This window comes from Corythoichthys intestinalis, chromosome 15 (assembly GCF_030265065.1).
Source record: "Corythoichthys intestinalis isolate RoL2023-P3 chromosome 15, ASM3026506v1, whole genome shotgun sequence".
NCBI lineage: Eukaryota > Metazoa > Chordata > Actinopteri > Syngnathiformes > Syngnathidae > Corythoichthys > Corythoichthys intestinalis.
The window spans coordinates 49683910-49699967 of NC_080409.1; the positions used below are offsets into that span (position 1 = coordinate 49683910).

Consider the following 16058-nt stretch of genomic DNA (forward strand, 5'->3'; position numbering starts at 1 on the left):
GAGGCCTGTAATTGTCAACATGGGTAAATCTCAACCATGAGAGACAGAATGTGGAAAAAAAACAGAAAATCCCATTGTTTGATTTTTAAAGGATTTGTTTGCAAATCATGGTGGAAAATAAGTATTTGGTCAAAACCAAAAGTTCATCTTAATACTTTGTTATGTACCCTTTGTTGGCAATAAATTTTTTCTGTAACTCTTCAGAAGCTTTTCACACACTGTTGCTGGTATTTTGGCCCATTCCTCTATGCAGATCTCCTCTAGAGCAGTGATGTTTTGGGACTGTTGTTGGGCAACACGGACTTTCAACTCCCTCTGCAGATTTTCTATGGGGTTGAGACCTGGAGACTGGCTAGGCCACTCCAGGACCTTGAAATGCTTCTTACGAAGCCACTCCTTTGTTGCCCTGGCTGTGTGTTTGGGATCATTGTCATGCTGAAAGACCCAGCCACGTCTCATCTTCAATGCCCTTGCTGATGGAAAGAGATTTTCACTCAAAATCTCTCGATACATGGCCCCATTCATTCTTTCCTTTACACAGATCAGACGTCCTGGTCCCTTTGCAGAAAAACAGCCCTAAAGCATGATGTTTCCACCCCCATGCTTCACAGTGGGTATGGTGCAATTCAGTATTCTTTTTCCCTCCAAACAAGAGAACCTGTGTTTCTACCAAAAAGTTGTATTTTTGTTTCATCTGACCATAACACATTCTCCAGTTCTCTTCTGGATCATCCAAATGCTCTCTAGCGAACCGCAGACGGGCCTGGACGTGTACTTTCTTCAGCAGGGGGATACGTCTAGCAGTGCAGGATTTGAGTCCCTGGCGGTGCATTGTGTTACTGATAGTAGCCTTTGTTACTGTGGTCCCAGCTCTCTATAGGTCAGTCACTCGGTCCCCCGTGTGGTTCTGGGATTTTTGCTCACCGTTCTTTTTATCATTTTGACGTCACGGGGTGAGGAGGGAGTTGAAAGTCCGTGTTGCCCAACGACATCCCCAAAACATCACTGCTCTAGAGGAGATCTGCATGGAGGAATGGGCCAAAATACCAGCAACAGTGTGTGAAAAGCTTGTGAAGAGTTACAGAAAACGTTTGGCCTCTGTTATTGCCAACAAAGGGTACATAACAAAGTATTGAGATGAACTTTTGGTATAGACCAAATACTTATTTTCCACCATGATTTGCAAATAAATTCTTCAAAAATCAAACAATGTGATTTTCTGGGGGGTTTTCCACATTCTGCCTCTCATAGTTGAGGTTTACCCTTGTTGACAAATACAGGCCTCTCTATGGTAAATGGTAAATGGTGTTATACTTATATAGCGCTTTTCCACCTTTCAAGGCGCTCAAAGCGCTTTACACTATCTCACTATTCACCTACTATTTTCAAGTTGGAGAACTTGCACAATTAGTGGTTGACTAAATACTTATTTGTATATGTAGCTTTTTTTATTTGTGGGAATGTGTATTGGAACGATTCGTTAAGAGCATTGCAAAAAAAAAAAAAATATATATATATATGTTAGCATTTTATAGCATTTAAGCTAGCGGACTTTTGCTATGCAAGTTAGCATATTGTTCTTTTGTTGATCCTCATTTATATTTCTTATACTGTTTGAGGCTAAACTCGGGTATTTTAATTTATTTTTAAATGAAGTACAATTCTGGATAGTATGAAGAAACAATCGGTATTTTTGTTTTGTACTCACATTTAATTCTCTTTTCAAAGTGCAATCTTAGCAAGCCTTTGTTTTACATCTCCTCAAATTTATCCTGCAAAGCATTAAATGTTCCTAATCCAATTACTTGATTATTCAAATTAACTAGCTGATAGATTATTTGACGACTAAAATAATCGATAGCTGGCTGAAACAAACAAATCTTGAACCCGTAATACTGTTACAGATGCCAAACACTCATAACAGATAAACTCCATACCAGTTTTCAGAAGAAATATCTACAGACGCAATTTTTTCCCTCCCTTGTTACATGTCAAAACAAAATCCAGACATAGAAAGTTTAGCTCACAACGAACACTTATCAGAAACCACTCACCAGGGGAATTGCAAATTGCACGACTACTGAATGATTCATGCATGAAATTTGTCGACGCTCACGAGGAGGATGGGATATGAAGGGCAAGAAGCATTGAGGTCAAAGCGGAACATAAATGAGATATTTGTTAGTGCATCCAACAGGGATTACGTTTTAGCTGTCACACAGGATTGTTTTGGTTTGGTTAAACACTATTGTCTAATCCCACTGCATATAACGCATAATATCCTCATGAGGGGTGGGAGCCCGGGTTAATTTTTGCCGGATTCTGCTGGAACAAGATCCAGCACCTCTTGCTTTTGGCCTCCCTGTGTTCCGGGACTTATTTGGGGAGATCCGGCACCTCTTGTGTATAGAAAATAATATAAAAACGTTTTTAAAAATGTATTGTAATAGCCCCAAATGGGGAGAAAGAAGCAGAGGACTCGTTGATGGCTTCCTCCACTTTATTGTGGCAACAAGAAGAAAACAAACAAACAACAGCGGACTGCCGCCACATTCGACTGCTAAAGGATATAGGAGATAGTACCTTTTCTTGTAGGCACCATTTGTTTGTATTACTCTTAACACACCAAAGATAAAATAAATAGCACTGTTACCATAGTTTAAGGAAAACAAGCAGAATATAGGGCATAAAAGATACAAGACGCTTTCTTAACACGGAAGCCCAATCTGAGCAAGATTGATGCACCAACTCTCGGAATCAGTTCTCCAGGACAGTCCAGAACAAATGGCGGGACGGTCTGTCCTAACACAGGGAACACAGGAGAACGCACGATATCCAACTGATTACACGACTGACAAGACTTCAAGAGCCCCTTTGATGCTAAAGTGGCAAAATCCACAATCCTCATTGCCTGGACAACAGTAACTCCCGAATCCTCCTGTCCAATCCACAAACAGACAATAATCCTAAACACTCTACTTTGTGCCAACAGCCCGCTCCACGAGAGCCTTCAAAAGACTTAATGTTTGACTGATCGATGTCATTTTTTTCTCGGGAACCTTTTGTTGACGTCTGATATGGTGAATTTGCCTCCCCGCCTGAGTATTTCTGTTTCACCATGCCGTTTTGATCCCTGTCGACCTGAATAAATTGTCAAAGTCAGTACAAAGGGTTAAGACTAGGGTTGTTCCGATCATGTTTTTTTGCTCCCGATGCGATCCGGATCGTTTTAGTTTGAGTATCTGCCGATCCCGATATTTCTCGATCCGATTGCTTTTTTTGGCTCCCGATTCAATTCCAATCATTCCCGATAAATTTTCCCGATCATATACATTTTGGCAAAGCATTAAGAAAAAAATGAATAAAACTCGGACGAATATATACATTCAACCTACAGAACATAAGTACTGTATCTGTTTATTATGACAATAAATCCTCAAGATGGCATTTACATTATTAACATTCTTTCTGTGAGAGGGATCCACGGATAGAAAGACTTGTGACTCTGTATATTGTGCCTAAATATTGCCATCTAGTGTATTTGTTGAGCTTTCAGTAAATGATACTGTAGCCATGTCCAAAGGCATGATGGGAAGTGGAACCATGTCTGTGCGTCGTGGTACCAATTGATATATCTTCTCTGCGTTGGGAAATAACATAAGATGTTAAGAAAAAGATCAATTGCTACCTTGGTTTCCCACATTGCTTCCCTTGATATTTCTAATCGTAGGGAGAGGGATTGTAAGGCTTTAGCCAATTAAAAAAAGGCTCCAAAGGCTGCCAAAATTCACTCTGCTCATTTTACGCTGCCTTTTATCTCTCTATATACAGTAGGTAAAACGGCGCCATTACAGATTGAGCGTGACAATGCGTGAGTGGGTCGTGCAGCGCATGCATTAATTGCGTTAAATATTTTAACGTGATACTTTTTTTTTTTAATTAATTACCGCCGTTATCGGGATAAATTTGATAACCCTACCTTAAGCCTAAAGTAAAGACTCTGGATGAGTGTCACATATTATGTCTGTAACGTTAAATACAATTAGAAAACGATTTAATTAAAAAATATAATTATTAAAAAAAAGGCATGGTCGATATTTTTTTGCCGATTCCGATACTTTGAAAATGACGTGATCGGACATCTCTAGTTAAGACTAAGGTGAATGCGCGGAGTTTGCCCTTCTGGCCGGATTGCCGGGGTCTCGCCGGCCCGGCTCGTTGGCTCTGCGCCAGCGCACGTCTGGCGGTTCGGTTGGCGCGATTCCAGCGATCGGCTAGAAGGTCAGATTCCTTCAATTGTTACAGACATTACAGTATAAATGCTTGGGGGCCAGCTACAGCGCCAGCAGTCAGCTAGATGGACCACCAACAGCCGGAGAAACAGGCCAGGACCCTTATGGGAAATTCGGGTTGCAAAATTTGTAAGGCGGTGGGAATTTTGAGATCTGAGAAGAAACTCGCAAAAGAATGGGTTTGTGTTGTTTATTGTAATTTCTGATTTTTTTCTTTTTTTTATGTTTTACAAGTTAGATTGTACGTTACTGTAAGTCCCACCTGTGGTTATGTGGGCAATTGCCCGTGCTGTGCAGATTATAGCCTAAATCAGGGGTGCTCAAAGTTTTTTGCTCCAAGATCTACTTTTAAATGAAACAACCTCCCGCGATCTACCTTAAGAGAGGAGGGTGAACTAAAAAAAAAGAAAAAAATTTAAATGGACAGTTAGAGTAATTATGCTTTGTGAGCAACATATGAGGTTATGTTGCTCACAAAACACAAATAACTGTGTACATTTAAAAAAATATAAATAAAAAATGGACGGTAAATTATGTTTGCTCACATGACATGATTAACTGTACATTTTAAATAAATAAATAAATAATTGGGGGGTTTTTTGTGTTTTTTTTTTTGATGCTGCGAGCTACCCACACTAGCGTTGCGATCGACGTAATGCCCACCCCTGGCCTAAATAATTGTAAATTGTTGTCATAACATTTAAACTAGGGCTGTCAAACGATTAACATTTTTAATCGAGTTAATTACAGCTTAAAAATTAATTAATCGTAATTAATCGTAATTAATCGCAATTCAAACCATCTATAAAATATGCCACATTTTTCTGTAAATTATATATACATTCAACATACGGTACATAAGGACTGTAGTGGGCTTTTCACTCTACTGTCACTTAAATCTGTCTATGCTGTCCTCACTCCGAAGCGTCTACTTTTTCCAAAGCTAGACAGCTAGTGAACGACGCCTTAATAATCAGACTTCTTCCTTTTTGATCTGATTTATTAATAAAATGGCCTCAAACCATTGTCCTCTTTAGACCGTCGTAAAACTACAAAAAAAAGGACACAAGCATTGCATTAGCAACAACGTTAGCTTAGCACGCTATACAGGTTCACTCAACATAAACAAAAAGCGTCTCATACAAAAAATAGAACATTTCGCTTACTAACATAATATGTACATTCTTTACAACAACCATACTTACGGACAAATCTTGTCCAAGGATAATATAAGCACAACATTATCAGCCCGAGACGTCGTGCAGCCATATTGAACTGGCAAGAAAACAATAAAGCATGTCGCAAAGCGACCACAAGAGTTCGCTGTTAGACAGCACAAAAAAGCCTTGCTGTAAAACTTACCAAAAGGCAGAATACTGTCTGAGCGGGACATGTGCGTTAATTGCGTCAAATATTTTAACGTGATTAATTTAAAAAATGAATTACCGCCCGTTATCACGATAATTTTGACAGCCCTAATTTAAACCATTGATATTATCTGAAATTGAGGCTTGTAAGTCCCACAGCACGGCAAGTGGGCATTTGCGTGTTGTTTTCAGCACCAACAAAGGGTACATACAGTAACAAAGTATTGAGATGAACTTCTGGTAAAGACCAAATACTTATTTTCCACCATGATTTGCAAATAAATTCTTCAAAAATCAAACAATGTGATTTTCAGTTTTTTTTTTTTTTTTTTTTTTTTTTTACATTCTGGCTCTCATGGTTGAGGTTTACCCATGTTGACAATTACAGGCCTCTCTAATATTTTCAAGTGGGAGAACTTGCACAATTAGTGGTTGACTAAATACTCATTTGCCCCACTGTATTTTTTCCAGTCGGCGGTCAGGGCATCGAAATAAAAAAATTCAAACGGTTCCGGGAGAACCGGAGTGTTAGTCTCGGATCCCATCGATGTTCAATGCCCAACCCTATCGATAAGTTCATTTAACCGTAATTACAACACCACATGAAGGCAGCATGAGTGTAAGTCAAGTACTGTTGGATCAAATGTTAAGAGAAAACAATTGAACCATTTATTAATAACATTTTTAAAATTCTCTGCAAATACAAAAAAATACATCAATAAAATGTGCAAATTGTTAGCTATCATGATCTCGGCAGTCTTTTTTTTTTTTTATTAACATAAAGCTGAGCAACATTGCCCAAACTGCAAGGGGCTGACAGTGCGAAAAAAATTGAATGAAATTTTACCCCGAGGTCTTTTTGTTTAAAATGCTGCTGCGTTCAAGTCCAGCCGAAACTGAGCCACAATACTGAGATGATCGGATGGGAAGATGTGGCTAGGAAGACCTTCCATGGACCATAAAGTATCTTCAGTTAGCAGCGAAAGACAACCGATCAACTTCAGACCTTCGCAGTCCGACTGGCCTTCTAAGAAAAACAAAGATATCCAGAGTACTGTAACAACTGCATATTGAAGATCACGTGCAACAATGAGAAATCCCCGGAGTACCTGCTAGCTCTGAAGTGCGTTTAGGGGAATAGAAGATATAGTCCACAGTGGCTCCCCCTTCAGAGTGCAGGGTTGTTACTTCAGATTCGCCTGAGTCAGGGAGTGTGTGGTTAAAGATGGACTCCAGGTCTAACTGATGTCTGAGAGTATCTCCAAACCTGTCGCGGACAAAAATGATTTTGCACAGATCCCAACGCACCCTTTATTTTACTCACCTAACACCCCTCCAGTTTCCACTTGAGACATCTTTAAAAAACACAAATGTTAAAATGAATTCATGCATCTAAGTGCAATTGTGTATTTCTACAAGTTCTACCTGGCTCGTTGTCTGTGACACCTGGTATAAATTCTAAATCATAAGGACGAACACATGAAACTGGACAGAAACGCAGTTTCAAGAGGAAGTCGTGACTGTAGAGAAGTTTCCCTCCAGGAGATGCTGAAACATTGCAGTGAAATAATTCAGTTTGACGAGTTATTGGTCCTACAGTCCATGCTGCACGACGTTCAAACTCCGACCTGAGACTGCACTCTGGCTTGCAACCACCTCATTGGAAGTGATGTACTTGCAGCAGTCTGAAATTCCCAAAGAGTTGGGCCATAGAGGAGCAAACAGTCTGTGGCAATTGGAATGGTTTGAAAGGTCCTTCTGACCTGACACCTATTAATAGAAAAGGTAAGAGGGAAGTGAGCAGATACACCATAGGCGGAGATTGAAAAATGTCATTGAATGTATAGTGCTGGTCAAAAGTATTACCACCCCTGCAATTCTGTCAGATAATGCTCCATTTCTCCCAGAAAATGATTGCAATTACAAATACTTTGGTAGTAATCGCTTCATTTGTTTTGCTGGCAATTAAAAAAAAAACAACACAAAAGAGAATGGGGAAAAAAAATCATTATTATTATTATTATCAAAACTCCAAAAATGGGCCGGACAAAAGTATTGGCACTAGAGATCTCCCGAGCCGATATTTGGATCGGATTGGACGGCGATATGGGCAAAAAAATGCGCATCGGTATCAGATCGGCCAACATGGAAAAATTCCGATCCAGACTTCTGATCCAGTTTTTTTTTTTAAAGTCCGGTCCGGGTTTTCCAGCGCACCGATTTACATAATCCATTCCAGTTTTTGCTTCGGTTTCCCTAAAATCCGGTCTGCATTTTACGGCACACCTTTAACACACTACATTACCGTCTCCCAATTTACCGAGAGACTTTATCAGTAAAAATGTCAGCTATGTGGGCTCATTTCACTTTAAAGGACGACGAAGAGGCAGTGTGCAACATATTCCACAATAAAGTCAAGCATGGTGGTAAACCTGTAAGAAGTTTTAATACAACCAACCTAATCAAGCATTTAGCAAAATACCACCACAAACAATATGAGGAGTATGTTAAGGAAACCGAAGACAAAAAGAAAGGTCCTACGCAACTAACACTGTCAGAAACTTTTGCTATGCATGACAAACTGGCACTCGACAGTCCCAAAGCGTAGGGAATAACAAGAGTCATTGCCGAAGAATTCATTCTGGATGACGAGCCATTATCTCTCGTGAGTAAAGACGCACCATCCAACACTTAGAACCAAGGTACAACATGCCCAGCCGTCATTACATCCTTGAGCGATTCGGCCGTGGAAGATTCGAGAACAATTCAAAAACATCCAAATTCTGATTATTGAAATATGTCAGGTATAGCGGAACTAATACACAGCGCGGTATTTGGGACGCAATGAGAAACGGACCGCATTGCGTCCCAAGAGTAAAGATCATGCTTGTCGTAGACCCAGGTAATGCCAATGCTCGGCTCATGGCTTTAGCTCAACTCATGCAGCTGGATAAAAACACAAGAATACCTGACTGCTGCTGGTAGCCGCTACAAACTATGTCAACATCGTTTTACTGTAGATAATAGATATCATATGTATATAGAACTAGATGCAAAACGACAGACTCGACTGCGTTGGCGACACTGAAGTATTGAAAACCAGATGCGTTAGTAAACAGCCGCCATCTTAAAGCAGGAGACTTCCCCAGTAGGCTGTTGTGAACCTTCCAAGCGAACCTAATGAACTTTTTATCTAAAATACTCCTAAATCGGCAAAATCTTGACTTGAATCTATCTTCAAAACAGTTTTAAAACTTTCACATGTCGAAAGTAGACAGAAGGGAATTAATGGAATAACGGGAGAAATTTAAAAAACTTTAACAGTTGATTCGCAAAATTAAATGAATTGAATGTAGAAAGCTGCTGATACTGAATGGGGGACTTGAGTATTTTATTTACTGTTTTAAAATCTTAACTTGATTCTGAAATAGTCGTTAATTTAAACCTGAGAGGCTTTTTATACAATTTTTGTAACTAATGCACGAAACATTAAAAGCATCTAATAGCTTGGGGGATTTGTGGGATTTTCCACTGAGGTTGTTGGTGTGTTTTGCTTTTTTAAGACAGTTTGCAATATTATTTGCACATTTTACTGACTATGCCATTTCTGTTTGTTATTTATAATGTTTTGTGTTTGTCACTGAATAAACAGCTCAGTTTCTTGTTACCCACTGTTGCGTGTTATTCAAACTCACCTAATTCAGCTGGCTAGTTGTTATCAAGAGTACTAAAACTGTTTTTAACATGAGTCTGACAACTAAGTAAGGAAGCTAAATAACTTTAACACATGCTCAGATAGGTCGGTATCAGTATCGGCCAGTATCGGTATCGGATCGGAAGTGCAAAAACCTGGATCGGGACATCCCTATTAAGTACTGTATTTGTTAATTATAACAATAAATCAACAAGATGGCATTAACATTAACATTCTGTTAAAGCGATCCATGGCTAGAAAGACTTGTAGTACTTAAAAGATAAATATTAGTACAAGTTATAGAAATTTTATTTTAAAACCCCTCTTAATGTTTTCATTTTAATAAAAATTGTAAAATTTTCAATCAAAAAATTAACTAATAGCTCGCCATTGTTGATGTCAATAATGGCACGATGCTCATGGTGCGTAAACCCATAAAATCAGTCGCACCAAAGCACCAGCAGAGGGAGACAAAAAAACACAAGTAACAAGTGGGCATGACACTGTGCTGTCATTTTAATCTGTTTGAGCCGGGCATGTGCGTTAATTGCATCAAATATTTTAACGTGATTAATTAAAAAAATTAATTACCGCGCGTTAACGCGATAATTTTGACAGCCCTACATTTGAGTCAACGTTTATTGCAGCTCCGCAACTCGGACCGTAACAAACGTAACACAACACAGACTTTCTGTGTCCGTCAACTATATCTGTCCCTAGGGAAACTCAAAACCAATAACAATAGTTCCTATTGTTACTGTCGTGGCGACAGCAATGAGCTCTCTCAGATTTCCGACTTACGTTCTCACTTTCATTTTACCCTATCAATCCTTGGAGGAAACATTTATTCATCATGATGAAACGAGCAACTTATACAGCAGCCTTTAAAAGAAAAGTCACATCTGTTTTGTTTTCTGCAGGATTCTGGTAAGTTGAAGAAGTTAGATCATATTATTACCGTACATATTCTCAGTTTACGGTAATGTTTTAAACTACCAATGTGCTATGCTTGTGCTGTGTAGGGCTGTCCCAAACGACTAATTTTCTCCCGATTAGTCAGCCGACTATTTTTACGATTAGTCGACTAATCTAATAATTTTAAAAAATATATATTTTTTTTTACTAATTTAGCAATGAAATTTTTGTTGATGCTTATCAATTCACAGAAACATATTGGAACACTTAAATTATTTATTAAAGTACAAATAAACACGTAAATAACAATAATAAATCACAAATAAACAATGAGTTCAAATGCTGATAGAATTAACTAGTGCAAAAGAATGGAATGTAAACAGAGTCAGAACACTGACTGCGCCTTTCCAACATGATTCAAAACAATTCTTAAAAAACACACCTAGCATTAATAGTATAGCATAGTACTATATATAATAGTATTATAATAATTATTCATTGCCAATCAGATTTTTCATAAAGGGTGTCATTTTAAAGGCTTAGTGTAGAATCTGAATTCTGAAGTATGTGGGATTAACTTCAGAAATCGCTATTTATATGACGAACATGACATGCTTTTATTTTGAAATGTTCACCGGAAGTACGTTCGCTAAACCGCTAACTTCAGCTTTACATTCCGAAAAAAAAGCACTTTTTGTCATTGTCAATAATATATTTTTTTGGTCATTTTTTTCGTTTGCAAATGCTGTTAACCAGCGATTTTTCATGTCTGAAGTGTCACCTTTTAACCGTAAGTTTGCTTTCACGAGATGACTGCCAAAGTTTTATAGCAGGCTAAAGTAAGTTGCCTTTTTCCCCCATTCACCTCAGTGTAGCAGTGCTAACGTTACAGTGTTTAATATAGATGTTTCTTATTTTGTATGTCTGAACTTTAACTCTACAGCGTGTTGATAAGAGAAAGGAACTCGAGACTCATATGCCATCAGCACGCACGCACCAATGTATGCACGCACGCACGTGCGCAGCTATAAAAGGCAGCCGTGAAAATGACCGCCCTCATTTTTATTTGCCGTGCGATAAATGGACTCACTGCATATCGTGACAGGCTTAGCAACTTCAATAAAACATGTCATTAGTTAGTTAGATTGACTTACAAACTGGGTGACGGCGCTTTGGGTGTTTATTCACGGCCGGTGTGCAGCCAAGCTTGGCATTGAAGAGACAGGACACAAGAGTGTTCCCTCCTTTGTTTCTTTGAAATAAGTCAATGTTTTGGACACTCTGGTGCGCTTTTTTTGGCTTTGTGCCGCTTTCCCAGCTTGCATACAGAGCGTCAAACATTCTGAACTTTCCACGCATATATTTTTTTAACCCTTCATTAACCGTCGACGGGATGTTGTGCTCGTCGACGGATTTACGTCATCGATGACGTCGACGATGTCGACTAGTCGGGACAGCTCTAGTGCTGTGTTTCACCGGTCAGTAAAATGACATTTGTGTATCTGTACACGAGCTCTGTTTTCTTGTATTCTTCTATTTATTGGTGCTAAAATTAGGGTGCGCATTATACACGGGTACAATAATTTCCCCTAGATTTTAAAAGTAAATTTGGGGTGCACATTATACACGGGTGTGCCTTATATTCGGGAAATTACAGTAATTACAGTGCCTTGCAAAAGTATTCGGCCCCCTTGAATCTTGCAACCTTTCGCCACATTTCAGGCTTCAAACATAAAGATAGGAAATTTAATTTTTTTGTCAAGAATCGACAACAAGTGGGACACAATCGTGAAGTGGAACAACATTTATTGGATAATTTAAACTTTTTTAACAAATAAAAAACTGAAAAGTGGGGCGTGCAATATTATTCGGCCCCTTTACTTTCAGTGCAGCAAACTCACTCCAGAAGTTCAGTGAGGATCTCTGAATGATCCAATGTTGTCCTAAATGACCGATGATGATAAATAGAATCCACCTGTGTGTAATCAAGTCTCCGTATAAATGCACCTGCTCTGTGATAGTCTCAGGGTTCTGTTTAAAGTGCAGAGAGCATTATGAAAACCAAGGAACACACCAGGCAGGTCCGAGATACTGTTGTGGAGAAGATTAAAGCCGGATTTGGATACAAAAAGATTTCCCAAGCTTTAAACATCTCGAGCACTGTGCAAGCCATCATATTGAAATGGAAGGAGCATCAAACCACTGCAAATCTACCAAGACCCGGCCGTCCTTCCAAACTTTCTTCTCAAACAAGGAGAAAACTGATCAGAGATGCAGCCAAGAGGCCCATGATCACTCTGGATGAACTGCAGAGATCTACAGCTGAGGTGGGAGAGTCTGTCCATAGGACAACAATCAGTCTTACACTGCACAAATCTGGCCTTTATGGAAGAGTGGCAAGAAGAAAGCCATTTCTCAAATATATCCATAAAAAGTCTTGTTTAAAGTTTGCCACAATCCACCTGTGAGACACACCAAACATGTGGAAGAAGGTGCTCTGGTCAGATGAAACCAAAATTGAACTTTTTGGCCACAATGCAAAACCATATGTTTGGCGTAAAAGCAACACAGTTCATCACCCTGAACACACCATCCCCACTGTCAAACATGGTGGTGGCAGCATCATGGTTTGGGCCTGCTTTTCTTCAGCAGGGACAGGGAAGATGGTTAAAATTGACGGGAAGATGGATGCAGCCAAATACAGGAACATTCTGGAAGAAAACCTGTTGGTATCTGCACAAGACCTGAGACTGGGACGGAGATTTATCTTCCTACAGGACAATAATCCAAAACATAAAGCCAAATCTACAATGGAATGGTTAAAAAAATAAACGTATCCAGGTGTTAGAATGGCCAAGTCAAAGTCCAGACCTGAATCCAATCGAGAATCTGTGGAAAGAGCTGAAGACTGCTGTTCACAAACACTCTCCATCCAACCTCACTGAGCTCGAGCTGTTTTGCAAGGAAGAATGGGCAAGAATGTCAGTCTCTCGATGCGCAAAACTGATAGAAACATACCCCAAGCGACTTGCAGCTGTAATTGGAGCAAAAGGTGGCGCTACAAAGTATTAACGCAAGGGGGCCGAACAATATTGCACGCCCCACTTTTCAGTTTTTTATTTGTTAAAAAAGTTTAAATTATCCAATAAATTTTGTTCCACTTCACGATTGCGTCCCACTTGTTGTTGATTCTTGACAAAAAAATTAAATTTCATATCTTTATGTTTGAAGCCTGAAATGTGGCGAAAGGTTGCAAGATTCAAGGGGGCCGAATACTTTTGCAAGGCACTGTATGTACAGTGTACCTAATTAAGTGTACATACGGTGGTTGCGTCTCACCTTCCACGCTGGCAGACCCTCGAAGTAGAGCTCTCCGGTCGTGATGAGCTGATAAAGAGGCTTGTGCGGCAAAGAGTTGAAGTCTCCGCACATGATGACGTTACAGTGTTCACCTTTAGCCTTCCAGGATTTGACCACGCTGTTGATTTCTGCCAGCAATATGGCCAGCTGAGCCAGTTTCACATCCCCCCTCCTGGGATTGAAAAGAAGGTGCGTGTTGGCCACACAAAGCAGCGAGCCCTTCGCCCTGATCTTCGAATCCTGGTAGACAACAGGTCGAAGCACCGAAACTATTCCCACGTTGTGTCGGTTCAGGATCTCCGTTTGGGGCCTGAAGAACTCTATCGGCATGACCGACACCTCAGAAAAGCGACTGCTGCGGTAGCAAGTAGCGCAGCCGTCTGTCTTGTTCCCTGTGCGCCGCTTGTAGACACAGTTATAGCCTGAATAAGCACCAGAGGAGCATTTTAGTAAAATGTGTAATTTCATCTTTATGTAAGTTGCTCGACTACAACAATTTGACTTATTTTGAGCTTCTTTCTATTAGTGGTGGGGGGACAAAAAAACGATATTGCAATAAGTTGTTGCCCTTTCTGTCATGATAATCGATAGACTGACTATCGTACAGTGGGGCAAATATGTATTTAGTCAACCACTAATTGTGCAAGTTCTCCCACTTGAAAATATTAGAGAGGCCTGTAATTGTCAACATGGGTAAACCTCAACCATGACAGACAGAATGTGGAGAAAATTAAAAAAAAACAAAATCATGTTTGATTTTTAAAGCATTTATTTGCAAATCATGGTGGAAAATAGGTATGTTGTCAATACCAAAAGTTCATCTCAATACTTTGTTATGTACCCTTTGTTGGCAATAACGGAGGCCAAACGTTTTCTGTAACTCTTCACAAGCTTTTAACACACTGTCGCTGGTATTTCGGCCCATTCCTCCATGCAGATCTCCTCTAGAGCAGTGATGTTTTGGGGCTGTCGTTGGACTTTCAACTCCCTCCACAGATTTTCTATGGGGTTGAGATCTGGAGACTGGCTAGGCCACTCCAGGACCTTGAAATGCTTCTTACAAAGCCACTCCTTTGTTAGCCTGGCTGTGCGTTTGGGATCATTGTCATGCTGAAAGACCCAGCCACGTCTCATCTTAAATGCCCTTGCTAATGGAAGGAGATTTTCACTAAATCTCTCATGGCCCCATTCATTCTTTCCTTTACACAGATCAGTCATCCTGGTCCCTTTGCAGAAAAAAACAGCCCCAAAGCATGATGTTTCCATTCCATTCTTCATAGTGGGTATGGTGGAATTCAGTATTCTTTTTCCTCCAAACACGAGAACCTGTGTTTCTACCAAAAAGTTCTATTTTGGTTTCATCTGACCATAACACATTCTCCCAGTCCTCTTCTGGATCATCCAAATGCTCTCTAGAGAACTGCAGAAGGGCCTGGACGTGTACTTCCTTCAGCAGGGGTACACGTCTGGCAGTGCAGGATTTGAGTCCCTGGCGGCGCATTGTGTTACTGATAGTAGCCTTTGTTACTGTGGTCCCAGCTCTCTGTAGGTCATTCACTAGGTCCCCCTTTGTGGTTCTGGGATTTTTGCTCACCATTCTTGTTATCATTTTGACGCCACGGGGTGAGATCTTGCATGGAGCCCCATATCGAGGGAGATTATCAGTGGTCTTGTATGTCTTCCATTTTCTAATAATTGCTCCCACAGTTGATATCTTTACACCAAGCGTTTTACAGTGTTTTTGCAGATTCAGTCTTCCCAGCCAGGTGCAGGTCTACAATTTTGTCTCTGGTGTCCTTGGACAGCTCTTTGGTCTTGGCCATAGTGGAGTTTGGAGTGTGACTGACTGAGATTGTGGACAGGTGTCTTTTATACCGATAATGAGTTAAAACAGGTGCCATTAATACAGGTAACGAGTGGAGCCTCGTTAGACCTCGTTAGAATAAGTTAGACCTCTTTGACAGCCATAAATCTTGCTTGTTTGTAGGTGACCAAATACTTATTTTCCATTCTAATTTGGAAATAAATTCTTTAAAAATCAAACAATGTGATTTTCTGGGTTTTTTTCCCACATTCTGTCTCTCATGGTTGAGGTTTACCCATGTTAACAATTACAGGCCTCTCTAATCTTTTCAAGTAGGAGAACTTGCACAATTGGTGGTTGACTAAATACTTATTTGCCCCGGTGCATATGGAACAAGCAATCTGGCGTACCAGGTAAGTTCCATCCTTCCCCAACCCCGAAACTTGGGAAAAGCTTGACTTTGGGATTTTTCAAATTGTTGATCTTGAGCAACCAACTTGTTGTGTTAATAAGACTTACCCATTTGAGTGAGGACTGGATACAGTTGTGTTTGATAGTGGTTCTCCTGCACCTCTTGGAGACAAAGAATCTGAATAGCATCATGAATAGCAACTTAATAAGTAGGT

At 39.9% G+C, this 16058-nt stretch overlaps 2 protein-coding genes across 4 annotated transcripts in view; one reads left to right on the forward strand and one right to left on the reverse strand.

Annotated features, from left to right (window-relative positions):
• Positions 1–1572: 1572 nt before the first annotated feature.
• Positions 1573–16058, reverse strand: part of angel1 (angel homolog 1 (Drosophila)) — a 29404-nt gene continuing 14918 nt past the window's right edge. Inside the window, exons 4-10 of one of the 3 annotated variants that reach the window (XM_057859741.1) lie at positions 15952–15997; positions 13608–14050; positions 7288–7429; positions 7085–7207; positions 6984–7014; positions 6769–6926; positions 1573–6686 (exon numbers count right to left, since the gene is read on the reverse strand). In XM_057859741.1, coding sequence (XP_057715724.1) covers positions 6523–6686; positions 6769–6926; positions 6984–7014; positions 7085–7207; positions 7288–7429; positions 13608–14050; positions 15952–15997 — 1107 coding nt within the window. In that variant the 3' untranslated portion in view covers positions 1573–6522. Of the gene's footprint in view, positions 6687–6768; positions 6927–6983; positions 7015–7084; positions 7208–7287; positions 7430–13607; positions 14051–15951; positions 16022–16058 lie in introns of all 3 variants that reach the window. The other 2 variants (XM_057859743.1, XM_057859740.1) reach the window with 2 other exon arrangements.
• The window catches only part of LOC130931176 (leucine-rich repeat-containing protein 74A), a 49365-nt gene continuing 44255 nt past the window's right edge, over positions 10949–16058 (forward strand). Inside the window, exon 1 of the mRNA XM_057859744.1 lies at positions 10949–11107. The gene's annotated coding sequence lies outside the window, so the exon portion shown is untranslated. The remainder of the gene's footprint in view (positions 11108–16058) is intronic.